Genomic DNA, 15,370 nt, shown 5'->3' with positions numbered 1-15,370 from the left:
TCTATTTCTTTTCCCTTCCCCAAACAGATGCTGTCTCTCTCCACACTGTCCTGCTGCTTGAAATGGAGGCAGCGTGACACAGGCAACTTTTTCCTTCTTGCTTTCTTCAATATGTCTTATTATTTTAATAAAACCAGGCATTATAGTCTCCCAGTGGGCCTCCTGAGCTTTTGTTAAGGTAAATTGGTGTGTGAATAGTTATCCGAGTTGGTGTCTCTGTAGGAAGACAACTGGTGAAGGATCTTTCTCAGACACTATGTTGCTCTGCCTCCCAACTGCCTTTTCATAATAAATAATATACCACACTATTGCAACTTTTTAAAAGCTTTTGAATCATCTTTTCATTTGCACCAGTATTCCTGCTGAAGCAGGAAACTGGAATTAGAAGCAGAGCCAGGGTTCAAACCCAGGCATTCTAATACCCAAGCATCCCAAGCAATGTCTTAACCACTTTGCCAAAGACTAACCCCTAAAAATTTTTTTTTTTAATTTTAAACTATATATATACTATATATATATATATACACTATATATTTTAAACTATAAAATAATACATGGTTGGCCGGTGCCACGGCTCAATAGGCTAATCCTCCGCCTGCGGCACTGGCACACCGGATTCTAGTCCCGGTCAGGGCACCAGATTCTGTCCCGGTTGCCCCTCTTCCAGTCCAGCTCTCTGCTGTGGCCTGGGAGGGCAGTGGAGGATGGCCCAAGTGCTTGGGCCCTGCATCCGCATGGGAGACCAGGAGAAGCACCTGGCTCCTGGCCTCGGATCAGCGCGGTGCGCCGGCCGCAGCGGCCAATGGGGGGTGAACCAACGGTAAAGGAAGACCTTTCTCTCTGTCTCTCTCTCTCACTGTCTACTCTGCCTGTCAAAAAAATAGTAATAAAAATACATGCTCATGGTAAAAAATGAAAACAGAAGGGAATAAAATTAAAAGTAAGTTCCTTTCCGTATATTCAGTCACGCTATCCAGAGGCAATAATTTTTTTTAAAAGATTTATCTCTTTATTTGAAAGGCAGATTAACAGAAAGGCAGAGGCAGAGAGAGTCTTCTATCTGCTGGTTCACTCCCCAGATGGCTGCAACAGCCAGAGCTGCACCAATCCACAGCCAGGAGCCAGGTGCTTCCTCTTGGTCTCCCATGCGGATGCAGGGCTCAAGAACTTGGACCATCCTCCACTGCACTCCCGGGCCACAGCAGAGAGCTGGACTGGAAGAGGAGCAACCAGAACAGAATCCGGCACCCTGACCGGAACTAGAACCCTGCGTGCCAGCTCTGCAAGCAGAGAATTAGCCTATTGAGCCGCAGCACCGGCCTCAACACCATTCTTTTGTATATGGATAGACAGCTGTGCAAGCATTATTTGTTAGGAGTTCTATTCTCTCTCCCTCCCCCTATTAGATTGTTTTGGCATCCTTGTAGAAAATCAATTGACCATAAATGTGAGGGCTTATTTCTGGACTTTAATCTTGTTCCACTGATCTAGATGTCTACCTTATGCCACCATTGCACTGTCTTGTTTACTGTAGCTTTGCAGTAAGTTTTAAAAATCAGGAAGTGAGCCCTCAAACTTTGCTCTTTTTTTTCCCCCAAGAGTCTTTCAGCTATTCTGAGTCATCTCAGATTTCACACAAATATAAGGATCAGCTTGCTGCTTTCTAAAAGGAAGTCAACTGGGATTTTGATAGCGATTACATGGAATTTATAGATCAGTTTGAGGAGCATTGTCATGTAAAACATTTTTTCTGATGACCATGAGATTCCTCTCAATTACTTAGATTTTTAATTTGTTAAAACAATGTGCTTTAAAAAAAAGATTCGTTTATTTTAAAGGCAGAGTAACAGAGAAAGGAAGAGAGAGAGATACATGGAGACCAAGAAAGAGTATCTCCTATCTGCTGGTTCACTCCCCAAATGGCTACAGCAGCCAGGTGTGGGTCAGGCTAAAGCCAGGAACCCCATGTTGGTCTCCCATGTGTGTGGCAGGGGCCTAAGCACTTGGGCCATCTTCTGCTGCCTTCCCAGGGACATTGGCTGGAAGCTGGCTGCATCAGAAGTAGAATATCCAGGACTTGAACCATCACTCCAATATGGAATGTAGATAGCATAAGCAGGTTGCTATACCACAATGCCAGCCCTTAAACAATTTTTTTAGTTTTCAGATATGTCATGTGCCTCTTTTGTTGTTTGGTTTATTTCTAAATATTTTCCACTTTTTGATAATTTTATAAATGAATTTTTTTTACTTTCACTTCTGGGTTGTTCATTTCTAATATACAGAAATACAATGGTTTTTGCATATTGATCTTGCATCCTGCAACCCTGCTGAACTTGTTTACTAGTTCTAATAGTTGCTTTGTTTTTTGATTCCTGGAACTTTTTCTAAATACAAAATCCTTAATATACAAATAAACATAGCCTTACTTCTTCCCTTCTAATATGGGTGCCTTTTATTTTAGTGTCTAATTGCCCAGAACTTCTAGTACAATGTTGAATAGCGTGGCTGGTGCTGTGGTGCAGTGGGTTAAAGCCTTGGCCTGAAGCGCTGGCATTCAACATGGGCACTGGTTCAAGTCCCAGCTGCTCCTCTTCCGATCCAGCTCTCTGCTATGTCCTGGGAAAGCAGTGGAAAATGGCCTAAGTCCCTGGACCCCTGGACCCTCATGGGAGACCCAGAAGAAGCTCCTGGCTTCTGAACGGCGAAGCTCCGGCCGTTGCGGCCATCTGGGGAATGAACCAGCGGATGGAAGACCTCTCTTTCCGTCTCTACCTCTCTCTGTAACTCTTTCAAATAAATAAAATAAATCTTTAAAAAAATTAAATAAATAAAAAATTTTAAAAACGTTGAATAGAGGTTGCAAGAGCATACATCCTTGTCTTGTTCCTGATGCTACAGATCAAATATTCAGTCTTTCACCAATAAGCATGATACTGGCCATGGATTATTTTTTTTGTGAATGTACCTTGTCAGTTGAGGAAGTTTCCTTCTACCCCTAGTTGAGCAGTCTTTTCCTTCTTTCCCTTTGAGCAATCTATGATTGGAAATAACAGATCAGTGTACTCCTAGGCTTTTGTTTCACTGAGCATAAAATGTTTAATATTTGTTTTTTGAAACATTCCCGAAATGTTGCTTTTTTTTCCTTTCTTATTTTTCGCCCTATGATCTTCCTATTTGTTTGAGTTCTGGATAAGTCATAATGGCTGCAGTCTGTGTTTTTCTAAAATTCTATTTTCCTCCTTTGATAATCTACTTTCATTTTTCCTTCAGAGTACTACAGTGCATGTCTATTTATAGCACTTCACACTTCAGATTCATAGCCATCCTTATTCTTTGCAATAGAAGATCTGTCTGTCATTGTGAAGAGGGGCCAGTGTTACTTTCTATAAAGGCTTGAGATCAACAAGGGTGTAGGTTGATAGTAAACTTTGAAAGTCAAGTTCCGGCCAGTGCCACAGCTCAATAGGCTAATCCTCCGCCTGTGGCACTGGCACAACAGGTTCTAGTCCCGGTCGGGGTGCCAGATTCTGTCCCGGTTGCCCCTCTTCCAGTCCAGCTCTCTGCTGTGGCCCAGGAGTGCAGTGGAGGATGGCCCAAGTGCTTGGGCCCTGCATCCGCATGGGAGACCAGGAGAAGTACCTGGCTCCTGGCTGTGGATCAGCGCGGTGCGCCGGCCGCAGCGGCCATTGGAGGGTGAACCAATGGAAAAGGAAGACCTTTCTCTCTGGCTCTCTCTCACTATCCACTCTACCTGTCAAAAAAAAAAAAAAAAAAGAAAGAAAGAAAGTCAAGTTCCAAGAGCAACAGCTATTAATCAGTCTAGGGTCAAGAACTTTCCAGGAAGGAAACAAAAGTTTTAAAAATAAACAAAATGCACAAAACCAAAAGCAAGATTCCTAAGGGAGTCCAAGAATTTCAGGTTAAAAAAAAATCCCTGGGGTGATGTGGCACAGCAGGTAAGGATGCCACCTGCAATGCTGGCACCCCATATAGGCACCAGTTTGTGCTCCAGATGCTCCACTTCTGATCCAGCTCCCTGCTAATGGCCTGGAAAAGTAGCAGAGGATGACCCAAACATTTGGGAGCCACCCGCATGGGACACCCAGATAATGAAGCTCCTAGCTCCTGACTTTGGTCTGGTCCAGCTTTGGAGATAGCAGCCATCTGGGAAGTGAATCAGTGGATGGAAGATGTCTCTTTCTCTCTGTGACTCTTTCAAATAATAATACTCTTTTTTAAAAATCTCTGAACTACTAAGGTATACGCTAATGATAATAAGCATCTTTTCATGTGCTTGCTATTTGTATCTTTGAAGAAATACCTATTCAAGTCTTGTCCATTTTAAAATAAGTATTTGTCTTTTTTATTATTGAGTTATAATAAATAGTGATTCTAAATGCAAGTCTCTTTTCAAATATAGGATTTCCAAAAATTTTCTCCCATTCTGTGGGCTGTCATTTCACTGTGACAGCATCCTTCGCAACACAAATGTTTTAAATTCTGTCAGTCTTTCAGACAGAAATAGTGTATGAAGACAAAGCAACCAAGTCAGCTTGTAGCTTCATCACATAAATGCTTTTCACTAAGACAACTATCATACTATGGATGCAACAGCAGTATATCTACTTCTACTTCATCATTCAGAATATTAAAATATGTGAATTCAAGAGTCAAGATTTAATAAAATGAATATATTTTACTGCTTAACCATGGGCACTAAGTGAAACTGGGTTTTGGCTTTTTTTTTTTTATTTGTTTGTTATTGCATGCATGAGGTTGCAAAGAATACATGACCGTTAATACCACTTGGTACCAAAGCTTGAATGGTGTTAAGGGGCAAGAAATTTTATCTATCAATGCTAGTGCCATCAGTATAAATGCTAATGTACTGAAAAACACAAATAATGTTTTACTATTATGAAAATAGGTTTACCTCACACAGGCCCTGGAAAAAGTTATCAGGGAGCCCTAGAATCTAGGAGATCACAGATGCTACAAGTGGCCAGAGAAACCTCTGTCTAAAATTAGGAAAACAAAGTCAACTTAAATTTATCCTGTAGATGCTAAGTCAGTAAAATATATTCTGGGAACCAAGTCTCCCTATAAATGTCCTTTAAAGGGTACCAGAAACATTACCTACTTGAGAACTACTTATCCTATCTAAGGATCTTCAAGAACTAATAGTGTGTTAAAGCAAATGTTTGAAATGCTTACCAAGGGCAAGTTACTGAGTCCAAGGCAGGCCAAACTGTCTATTTCTAATCCACCCTGCATGCCACAAGATTAATACCTTGATCACTCTCACCTTTACTGAAGAACTTTCACTAGAGATAATTACAAGCTAACACCAATTGAGTTCTTAACCATGTGCTCAGTCTTGTACTGAACAATTTAAATGACTTTTCTCATTTAATTCTCCCAGGCACCTAGTAAAGCAGGTTCTGGTGATGAGGAAACTAGCTTAAAGAGATTCGCTAACTGCCCAATGTTGCAGAGCTCCTGAGTGGCTATCCTATGACTCCAATCTACACTTGAGCTAAAGCTCTCAACCGCTGCACTATCTTTGCAAAGATTCTCTAGCATTAGCCCAATAATCACTTAGGGAATTTTTTTTTTTTAAAGATAGTTAATGAGGCAACAATACAGGTCTCATGCATCAGAATTTCCTGGGTAATTCTTTCTCAAAGTAGACTTAGGAACAACTATAGGTTAACTTCCCATTTCCTACAGAATGGGGTCTGTGTCTTATGCCTAAACCTCTCTACTCATGCAGTTTCTTTCTCTCCTGGTATAAGAACAAAATTCCATCTATTAGCCTCTAAAGCTCTTTTCTTCATGGTCTGCCACTCATTGATCTTTTTGGCTTTATCTTGCCCCAAGACCTCCTCTCTCAGTTTTTCCTACCCATCACAGTGCTTTCCCTCTCAGGGTGTTCGCTTGTTGTTCTTCTGCCTTGGATGCTCTTCCCTCCTTCCTTTCTAGATTTAATGCATGCTCTTCTTTAGGCCTCAGCATCTAAACACTTCTTCAGAGAAACTTTCCCTGACCTCCCTCAGTCAAGGCCTTGTTACAATGTCTCTTAAAACAAACTACCACATTTGCCAATCTATTTATATGATCATCTCTCCCGCTTATAAACTCCACCTCTAAGTAAACACTACTTGTTTTTTCTCATCACTGTATTCTCAGTGCCTTTGTGCCAGTCACATATATTCAATAAATATTTCTTTCACAAGTTCAAGGCCTTTTAACTATTTCTTACTTAACCAGTTAACTATTTATTTCTGCTTACACAACAGAGATTTCAGTTACAGCTACAGAAGCTAAACTTCTCTGTTGACATCTTTTCATTCATATCCAGACCCAAGACCCTTCTCGCCCTCTTCACTTATGTAATTCCTTCTCCTGCTACAAGGCAAAGCCTAAATTCCCTGTTTTACAAAATTCTCTTTGACATGCCAGCCCACACAATCTCCCTGGGACTTCTATCACTTTGTATTTCTATGCCATTCATTTGGCACTTCCTCAAATGCTGCCGTATTATCATTACATAATATTTCATATCAGAGTACTTTGAAAATTTCCCATATACTTTTAGGTAGTTTGTATGTTCACAAAGAAGGGTAGTTATATTTAAATTTGCAATTAGAGTTCCCACATATGTAAGAAGTCTCTGAAAATATCTGTTGAAGGAATTATCAAAGAACATTCCATAGCTTGCAATGAGGACCCAGCCTACAGTTTCTTACCAAATTTGGAACTTGACAGTTCTCTTTGGAAGATACTTGAATATATCACTTCACTATGGAATCCTCTAGGGCACCTTTTGGTAAACAGTTAAAACAAGTGCAATGGGGGTCCAGCGCTGTGGTGCCAAAGGTTAACACCCTGGCCTGAAGTGCCGGCATCCCATATGGGCGCCGGTTTGAGACCTGACTGCTCCACTTCCTATCCAGCTCTCTGCTATGGCCTGGGAAAGCAGTACAGGATGGCCCAAGTCTTTGGGCACCTGAACCCTCATGGGAGACCTGGAAGAAGCCTGGCTCCTGGCTCACAGCTCCAGCAGTTGCGGCCAACTGGGGAGTGAACCATCGGATGGAAGACCTCTCTCTCTCTCTCTCTCTGCTTTCCCTATCTGTGTAACTCTGACTTTCAAATAAATAAATACATCGTAAAAAAAAAAAAAAAAAAAAAAAAACAAGTGCAATGTAAGAACATTAAGGTAACACTGTTTTAAAGTTTCTGGGGGCCAGCGCTGTGGCGCAATAAGTTAATCCTCCACCTGTAGCGCTGGCATCCCATACAGTTCTAGGCTGCTCCTCTTCCAATCCAGCTCTCTGCTATGGCCTGGGAAAGCAGTAGAAGATGGCTCAAGTCCTTAGGCCCTTGTACCTGTGTGGGAGAACCAGAAGCTCCTGGCTCCTGGCTTCAGATAGCTCCAGCGATTACGGCCAACTCGGGAGTAAACCAGTGGATGGAAGACCTTTCTCACTGTCTCTCCCTCTCAATGTCTGTTAACTCTACCTCTCAAATAAATAAAGTCTTTAAAAAATTAAAAATAAGATTTCTGACATATTTACAAAAGGTGATCGGCGCCACAGCTCACTAGGCTAATCCTCTGCCTGCGGCGCCGGCACCCCAGGTTCTAGTTCCAGTTGGGGTCCCGGATTCTGTCCCGGTTGCTCCTCTTCCAGGCCAGCTCTCTGATGTGGCCAGGGAAGGCAGTGGAGGATGGTCCAAGTGCTTGGGCCCTGCACCCGCATGGGAGACCAGGAAGAAGCATCTGGCTCCATTTGGTGGGTGAACCAATGGAAGGAAGACCTTTCTCTCTTTCTTGCTCTCTCTGTCTAACTCTGCCTGTTAAAAAAATAAAGAAAAGGCCATACAAAATATTCCATAACTCTTTAGGATAACTCCACAATATCAACCTTTGTTCTTGTCCTCTGAAACCCAGAGACTACTTACATAATTTCAGTGGATTAGTTTGTATTTCAAAATATATCTCTTATTTATTTATTTAGACAGGCAGAGTTAGACAGAGAGAGACAGACAGAGAGAAAAGTCTTCCTTTTTTTTCCGTTGGTTCACCCCCCAAATGGTCGCTATGCACGGCACACTGCGCCAATCCAAAGCCAAGAGCCAGGTGCTGCCTCCTGGTCTCCCATGCAGGTGCAGGGCCCAAGCACTTGGGCCATCCTCCACTGCCTTCCCAGGCCACAGCAGAGAGCTGGCCTGGAAGAGGAGCAACCGGGACAGAATCCGGGACCCTAACCGGGACTAGAACCCGGTGTGCTGGTGCCGCAGGCAGAGGATTAGCCAAGTGAGCTGCGGCGCCAACCTCAAAATATATCTCTAAGGCAAAGTTGGGGAAGAGGACTCTAGCTATTTTGATCATTCCACTGACTGAATATCAGTTTCTATAAACATTCAACCCTATCTAAAATGCAGAAGTGCATTACAACTTTTTTTTTTTTTTTTTTTTTTGGTCAGACTAAGTTTTCAATATTTACTTAAGAGTTTTTCCCTTCATTGTCAGAGAGTAAACATTCAAACTATTCTTAGTCTTACTGGAAAGTGCAAGAATCTATTAAAAACAAAGTTGACATATTACATTGAAATTCACACGTCGCCATTTTAAATGCAAATATTGATTTACATTGTGAAGTTTACCAGACATGATTTTTTTTCCCACAGTAATAAAAAAAAAAGTTTGACAGAGTTATCAGCTGGAGCCGGTGCTGTGGTGTTACGGGGTAAAGCCGCCAACTACAGGGTCAGCATCCCATATGGATGCAGGTTCAAGTCCTTGCTTCTCCACTTCCAATGCACTCCCTGCTAATGTGCCAGGAAAGCAATGGAAGATGGCCCAAGTCCTTGGGATCCTATACCCACACAGGGGACTGGAAAGAAGCTCCTGGATCCTGGCTTCGGATTGGCCCAGCTCCAGCCATTGCAGCCACTTGGGGAGTGAACCAGAGGATGGAAGACATTCTCTCCCTCTCTCTTTCTCTCTCTCTCTCTGCCTCATTATAACTCTTTCAAATAAATAAATAAATGAAGCTTTTAAAAAAGTTATGTTATATATTTCTCTCTTATGTCCTTATGAACATTTTTAGTGGCGTTTTAAGAGCTTTACTGAGATGTACTTTGGATATGTTAAAAACCAACTTATTTTAAGTATACAACTGAATGAGATTTTTTAAGTATGTTTACAGAGCTGTACCACTATCATAATCTAATTTTGCTTTATTTTAGTTTCTTAATTTTGACAAAATTCACAAAGTTACATAAAATCGCCACAAATTCTAGAATACTATCATCACTCTAGAAAGGAACCTCATACTCATTAGCAGTCATTTCCATTTTTCCCCAACTCTTTCAGCCCTATGCAGTCACTAATCTACTTTTTGTCTCTAGTGATTTGTTTTTTAAAAATTTTTTTCAATTACTTATTTTTATTTGAAAGGCAGACAGAGATCTTCCATCTGTTAGTTCACTTCCCAAATGCCCCCAACAGTTGAACCAGTGCCAGGTTGAGCTCAGAAGCTTGGAAGTCAATCCAGATCTCCCACATGGGTGGCAGGGCCCCAGGTACTTGAGCCATCACCTGCTGCCTCCCAGGATGCACATTAGTATGATGCTGAAATCGGAAGCTGAGCCAGGACTCAAACCAGGCATTCTGATATCACAGTCTTAAGCACAATGCCAAATGCCAGCTCCAGATTTGCCTACTCTTAAACATTTCACATAAAAGGAATCATACAATATATGGAGTTGGTGTGAATCATACAATATACAGAGTTGGTGTGACGCACTCTTTTTACTTAGTATCACGTTTTCAAGATTATCCTATGTTACAGCATGTATCAAAAGTTCATCCCTTGGGCTGTCGCCGCAGCTCAATAGGCTAATCCTCCACCTAGCAGCGCCGGCACACTGGGTTCTAGTCCCGGTCGGGGCGCCGGATTCTTTCCCGGTTGCCCCTCTTCCAGGCCAGCTCTCTGCTATGGCCAGGGAGTGCAGTGGAGGATGGCCCAAGTGCTTGGGCCCTGCACCCCATGGGAGACCAGGAGAAGTACTGGCTCCTGCCTTCAGATCAGCACGGTGTGCCAGCCGCAGCGCGCCAGCCGTGGCGGCCATTGGAGGGTGAACCAACGGCAAAAGGAAGACCTTTCTCTCTGTCTCTCTCTCTCACTATCCACTCTGCCTGTCAAAAAAAAAAAAAAAAAAGTTCATCCCTTGTTATCAAGTAGCAAATTTCCACTGAATGGATATGCTGCATGTGTCTTATTCATTGATCACTTGGTGGATATTTGGGTTTTCCCCACTTTTTGGTTCTTAGGAATAATGCTGCTGTAAACATTCACAACAAGTCTCTGCGTAGAAATGCTTCCATTTCTCATGGGAGACATTCAGAAGTGGACTGCTGGGTTAGGCAGCAGCTTATTCTCTCCCAAGATGAGCAACTTTTTTTCTTTTTAAGTTTCAAAGGGCTTGACACAGCCAGGAAACGGACTTTTCATAGTGCAAACATCATTTTTTGGTGTAATAAGATTCTGCTATCACGGAATTGTATGGTACTTTCCAATTCAAGGTCCACAAGGAATCTAAAATGAGGTGAGAACTCCTGTTAATGAAAATCAGAAAGCAAAAAGGAGTCTGCACTAGTCTATTTAATCAACCTACTAGGTTAAACTTCCATTTTTAAGCAAGAAGTATATAGATATATCCTATTCCTTGTGGCTGCTAATTGCTTAAAACACAAATACACATTAAAGGTTTACATAGTACGCGGAGCAAAAAAAAAATTTTTAAATATTAGACATCCCAATTAAGCTCATTAAAGGGAAATACTCATTTTCCTTCCCTACGATGGGCCCTGTTGCTCATATCATGAAGAAAGGGTGAAGTACTCATTCTTTAATATCCCAAAGCCTTTTATGAAAGCACATTTCAGGAACTGGAGGCCAAATAAACTGGTCACGTGTTGCTGTTGTTTTTCTAGTCACGGTACAGACTAGATCAAATATATTCAGAGAACAAACTGTGAACAGATCGTTAATTTTACTGCTTGTAAAATTCTACATTCTGAATTTACATATTAGCATTTAAAGAAAAAGCAAACACCTTGCAGCAGCAGAAATTAGGCATAATCAAGGAAACAGAAACACTACCACATGTCCTACCAGTCACAACACTGAAGCGCCACAGGTCGTCCAAATACGCGTTCGTTTCAGTCAACAGCTCTCACCTCCCGCTAAAGCTAACCCTGGAGCGGCAAAGAACAACCCAACCAAAGATTTACGATTGCTCTCTGCTGATCCCCACCCCCTGCAATCCACCTGCGTGGTGGTGTCAAGGACACTAGAAATGGTTAACAGTGACCAGCAGCAGAGAGAAAACAAACATCCCTGACAACCCACAGCTGAGTAAGCAAGAGCTGTTTATTCACGAACTTGTTCCTTCTGGAGACCGTCAGCGAACCCTACGAGAGCCCAGACATATTCTAAAGGTTCCTAGAGAGGGCGAGAAACACCTCTCCGCCCCACCCCCAGCACACACCCACAGGCTCAGGTGGAAGCCGCCGGGGCACAAGGCAGCCCCTGCCCGGCCGCCCCCTCGGGAATAACCGTGCGCACCACAGCATCTGACCCCCCCCTCCTTGCGGGGGTTGTGTAACTCCCCCAAAATGGGCTGTGACGCGGGAGAAGCTGGCCCCAGCGCTGGGGGCTTCCGAAGGAGCTTCTCTCCTCCCCACCGCCGCCCAGGCCGGCCTGGACAGCCGCGGCCGAGAGCTGGGGACCCTAACGAGGAACTGGCCCTCCAACCCCCTCCCCTCACCTGGCTCGGGTCCCACCTGAGGGCAAGAGCTGAGGGAAAGAGAGACAGACAGGAGGGCTGACCTTGTTGCTACTGACAGTGGAGCGGCACATCCTGCTGCTTCCTGGAAAGCGACCCGAAGGACATTTTTTCCCCCTGGAGGAAGGAAACGGGAGGGCGCCGGCCGGGCGGCGGCGGGCGCGGCGGTGGTCGGGGCGGGCTGTGCAGCCTCTAACGGGGATGATCCGAGGACTACATCTCCCAGGCTGCTCTGGGCCGCCCTGCGTCGTGACCCCGGCGCGCACGGAGGCGGTGACTCTTACCTCACAGAGGTAGCTCCTCCGCCGGCAGCAACTTGGCGCCCGCGGTCCATGGACCGGAACCCTGGGCCGACGGGCAGGAACCCGGGCCGCGATCGCCGCCTCCCAGCCCCAGGCTCCTCCTCCTCACTCCCTACAGCCTCCTCCGGACGCCCGCCGGCCGCGCACTGCCGCCGCCGGGCTCTCGGAGCCGCCCCGGGAGGCTGGGTGGCGGGTTCGCGGCTGCCGCCGGACTGAGGCCTACTCCGCCGCCTCTCAGTGCTATTGTCCCTGGGCCTGGCCCTGACGGGTCCGCCGGGGAGGGCCGAGTGCGCCGGCTCCGCGGAAGATGCCGGACCAAGCCCTACAGCAGATGCTGGACAGGTACGGACAGCTTTGGGGGAGGGCGGGAGCCGCCGACCTTCGCCCTGGCCCTGCCCGATCCTGGCCTCGAGACTTTTCGTGAGCGGAGTCCCGCGTGCCGGGAGGAGTTCTGCGGCCGGGGGCCATAAGGAGAGCAGAAAGTTTGGAGTCTGTATGGGGGGGTGGGGGAGAGCGGCCGGGGTCGTAGACTTGAGAGTGAAACTTAGGACGCGGCGTCTGGTTGTGTTGGAACACGGATCTGAAGTGCTGGAGTTAACCCATAGCATTAGTTTCTCAGTTTCTTTTTCTGTTTATGACCCTCCCCTCCCCATCCTCCTCCCCCTCCCCCCCACCCTTGAACTATGTTCTACAGTGTTTGTCAGCAATGTCGCCAACAAGATGAACCACGTTGTCTTTCGGGGGAATCACCCCCGGAACGATTTCGAAGCCTTTCCCCCCCAAAGCCGAGGATAAGCATTCTTTGGGAAAGCCTGATAGGTTGGTTTCATTCCTTCCCATCCCCACCCCCAAGCTGTAAGGTCAGAGTATCCGCAAGGGAGCTTTAACGGTCAGACCAGGGTAGAGGTTATGGAAAACGGCCACTTGAGTCGGACACGAACACTTAGTACGCTTTGTGATCGCTGAGTTCGCTGAGAAAGTTTGAGCGTCTACTGGGGCCATTTGCCCACTCCTGGAGGCCTCCAGTCAGAAAAGCTCTTTGTGCGAGGTCCGTTGCACCGCCCTCTGCTGTCCAAATTCTGGGGCTTGGGCTCCACCATGAGTTTTTGGAGTCTCCCAAGTCCCCTTTAACCCCCTGGCCAAGTCTTCGTTCTTTGTCCTAGCTACTTGTACAGACTAATTCATGATATTTGTGGTTGCTCACAACTCTCAATTAACAGCGCTTGCCTCCGTATTAAGCAGGTGGCGCTACTCTTGGTACTGGGGAAAGATCCTACTGTAAGGTGTTGAATGAACGGCTGCCCCTCATTGAGATTACACCCAGTTAAACGCCATGCCCAGAACACAGATCACCCGAGGACACCTCCTCCCAGAGTGACAGACATTTTCTTTAAATCTTGGGATTTTTGAGACGTCCAGATTCTATCGTGCCGCACAGGTTTCTTCTGCTGGGATGACTGGTGATGACTCTAGCCTTGGGGCAGGTCAATGTTGTAACAGTGATATTGACCACCTTTTTTTTTTTTTTTTTTTTTTTTTTTTGCGGTATACCAACTCCTGGAGGGCAGAAATATACTCGCTGTTTATATTGAATCATTGTTTGCCTGTTATTCAGCAGGTAATCAGGAACTATTTGTTGTATGAACTTGTCGTTTCTCCAGTTGGTGGGGGAAAGGAGTGAGGGGAGGAGGAATTGGTGTCTTATAATACACCAGGTTTTCTGTTCAGTATAATTTAGGATCCAAGCAAATTGTGGCATACTGACACATGCCCAGAGAAGACCCCCACCTCCTGCACCTGTCAATTTCAATTAGATTCCAATTAGAATCCTGATCCCCAGACAAGGTATTTTGTGACCCCCCCCCACTCCCGTCTGAGAGCCTCCTGCTTTGACTTTCACATAGTGAGTTTTTAAAACGATCTTAACATCCAAAAGTTGACCTGGCTTTTCACATGTCCTTTGGACACTTCCATAAAAGTAAAAAGAAGCCAAGGAGTGCTGGAGAGGCATTTAAACTTTCTCAACAGAGAATTTAGAAATTGTGGCTGCCATTTACTGAGGCACTGGCTTACTCTTATCTTAATACCTTTTTAATGTACCTCAAGGTAGATTCTTAATGTGACTTGCAAAGACTTCTCTTGTCTAGTTGAATAGTTTGCAACCCAGCTCCATGTTAGAATTACTGGAGAAGCATTTTAAAATATAGATAGATGCTTGGACCCTGCCCAAGACTAATGAGATCACAAATTTCTGTAGAGACTGGCTGTCTATATTTTCTTTTTCTTTTTTTTTAAATATTTATTTATTTGAAAAGTGGAATTATATTTTATATTTTCAAAAGCCTGGATGTTTTTGCTGTCACTGAGGACAACTGCCCTAAACCTAAGAGGTAGTATGGTTTAATAAAAATAGCTTGGTCTTGAGAATGGGATTTTTTTTTTTTTTTTTAAGATTCATTTATTTATTTGAGAGGCAGAGAGAGAGGTCTTCCATCTGCAGGTTCACTCCAGTGGGAAATCTTAAACATCTAATCTTGCTATTCATTAGTTGTGTGACTTTGGATTTAGCTTCTGGGGCCATTTATATCTTCATTTGTAAAATGGAAATATCTGTCCCCACAGGGTTCTGTAAGATGAGAATGTGCATCTTTGTAAAACACAATTCATAAATGATAGGCAGACAATAGGTACTTAAGACTGGTGTAACCAAGATGGCAATTTTCCCCCATCTCCTTCATATTTACAGCCATCTTCATTTGGGCTGGTCCTACATGGAAATTGAATCCAAAAATAATGTGGTTCATTTGAAGAATACTGACAGGCCCAACAGACTAAAATATGTCAGCCTACTAGGGCTAGAATTCTTGTCATGAATTTAGCTTCTCCTCAGCTTGATCTTTAGAACAGAATTTAGCTCAGATGTGTAGTTTTCTTCAATGCTGGTTTTATTTTTGTGAAGATTAAAGAAATATGCATAGTATAGTGTTATGTTGCTTCTAGGATAAAAGTTGTGTATTTTATAGTGAGTTAATTATTAAACATTTGTGTTTACTGGATTTATTTACACTGAGTCCCACATATGCCCAATACCATTCTAAACAATTGGTAGATAGTATTGAGCATAACGAAAATGTCCTGGATTTTAAATTTTAGTGATGTTTGTGTTCTATAAACTGTCAAAATGAAGACTATTTTAGTTGTAACAT

At 44.0% G+C, this 15,370-nt stretch overlaps 2 protein-coding genes across 15 annotated transcripts in view; one reads left to right on the top strand and one right to left on the bottom strand.

Moving 5' to 3' along the window:
- CPEB3 (cytoplasmic polyadenylation element binding protein 3) overlaps positions 1–12,281 on the bottom strand; it is a 276,927-nt gene extending 264,646 nt beyond the window's left edge. For 10 of the 12 annotated variants that reach the window (XR_016222134.1, XM_070057624.2, XM_070057623.2 and 7 more), the window contains exon 1: positions 11,907–12,070. The gene's annotated coding sequence lies outside the window, so the exon portion shown is untranslated. Of the gene's footprint in view, positions 1–11,189; positions 11,273–11,906; positions 12,071–12,146 lie in introns of those variants that run through there. The other 2 variants (XM_089314762.1, XM_051823381.3) reach the window with 2 other exon arrangements.
- The window catches only part of MARCHF5 (membrane associated ring-CH-type finger 5), a 55,849-nt gene continuing 52,587 nt past the window's right edge, over positions 12,109–15,370 (top strand). Inside the window, exon 1 of one of the 3 annotated variants that reach the window (XM_002718508.6) lies at positions 12,109–12,506. In XM_002718508.6, the coding sequence (XP_002718554.1) occupies positions 12,472–12,506 (35 nt within the window). In that variant the 5' untranslated portion in view covers positions 12,109–12,471. The remainder of the gene's footprint in view (positions 12,507–15,370) is intronic. The other 2 variants (XM_089314768.1, XM_089314769.1) reach the window with 2 other exon arrangements.

The sequence above is a fragment of the Oryctolagus cuniculus genome, chromosome 15 (assembly GCF_051225735.1).
Source record: "Oryctolagus cuniculus isolate XC-2025 breed Fujian yellow rabbit chromosome 15, ASM5122573v1, whole genome shotgun sequence".
NCBI lineage: Eukaryota > Metazoa > Chordata > Mammalia > Lagomorpha > Leporidae > Oryctolagus > Oryctolagus cuniculus.
This window is presented reverse-complemented; position numbering and strand designations above follow the sequence as displayed.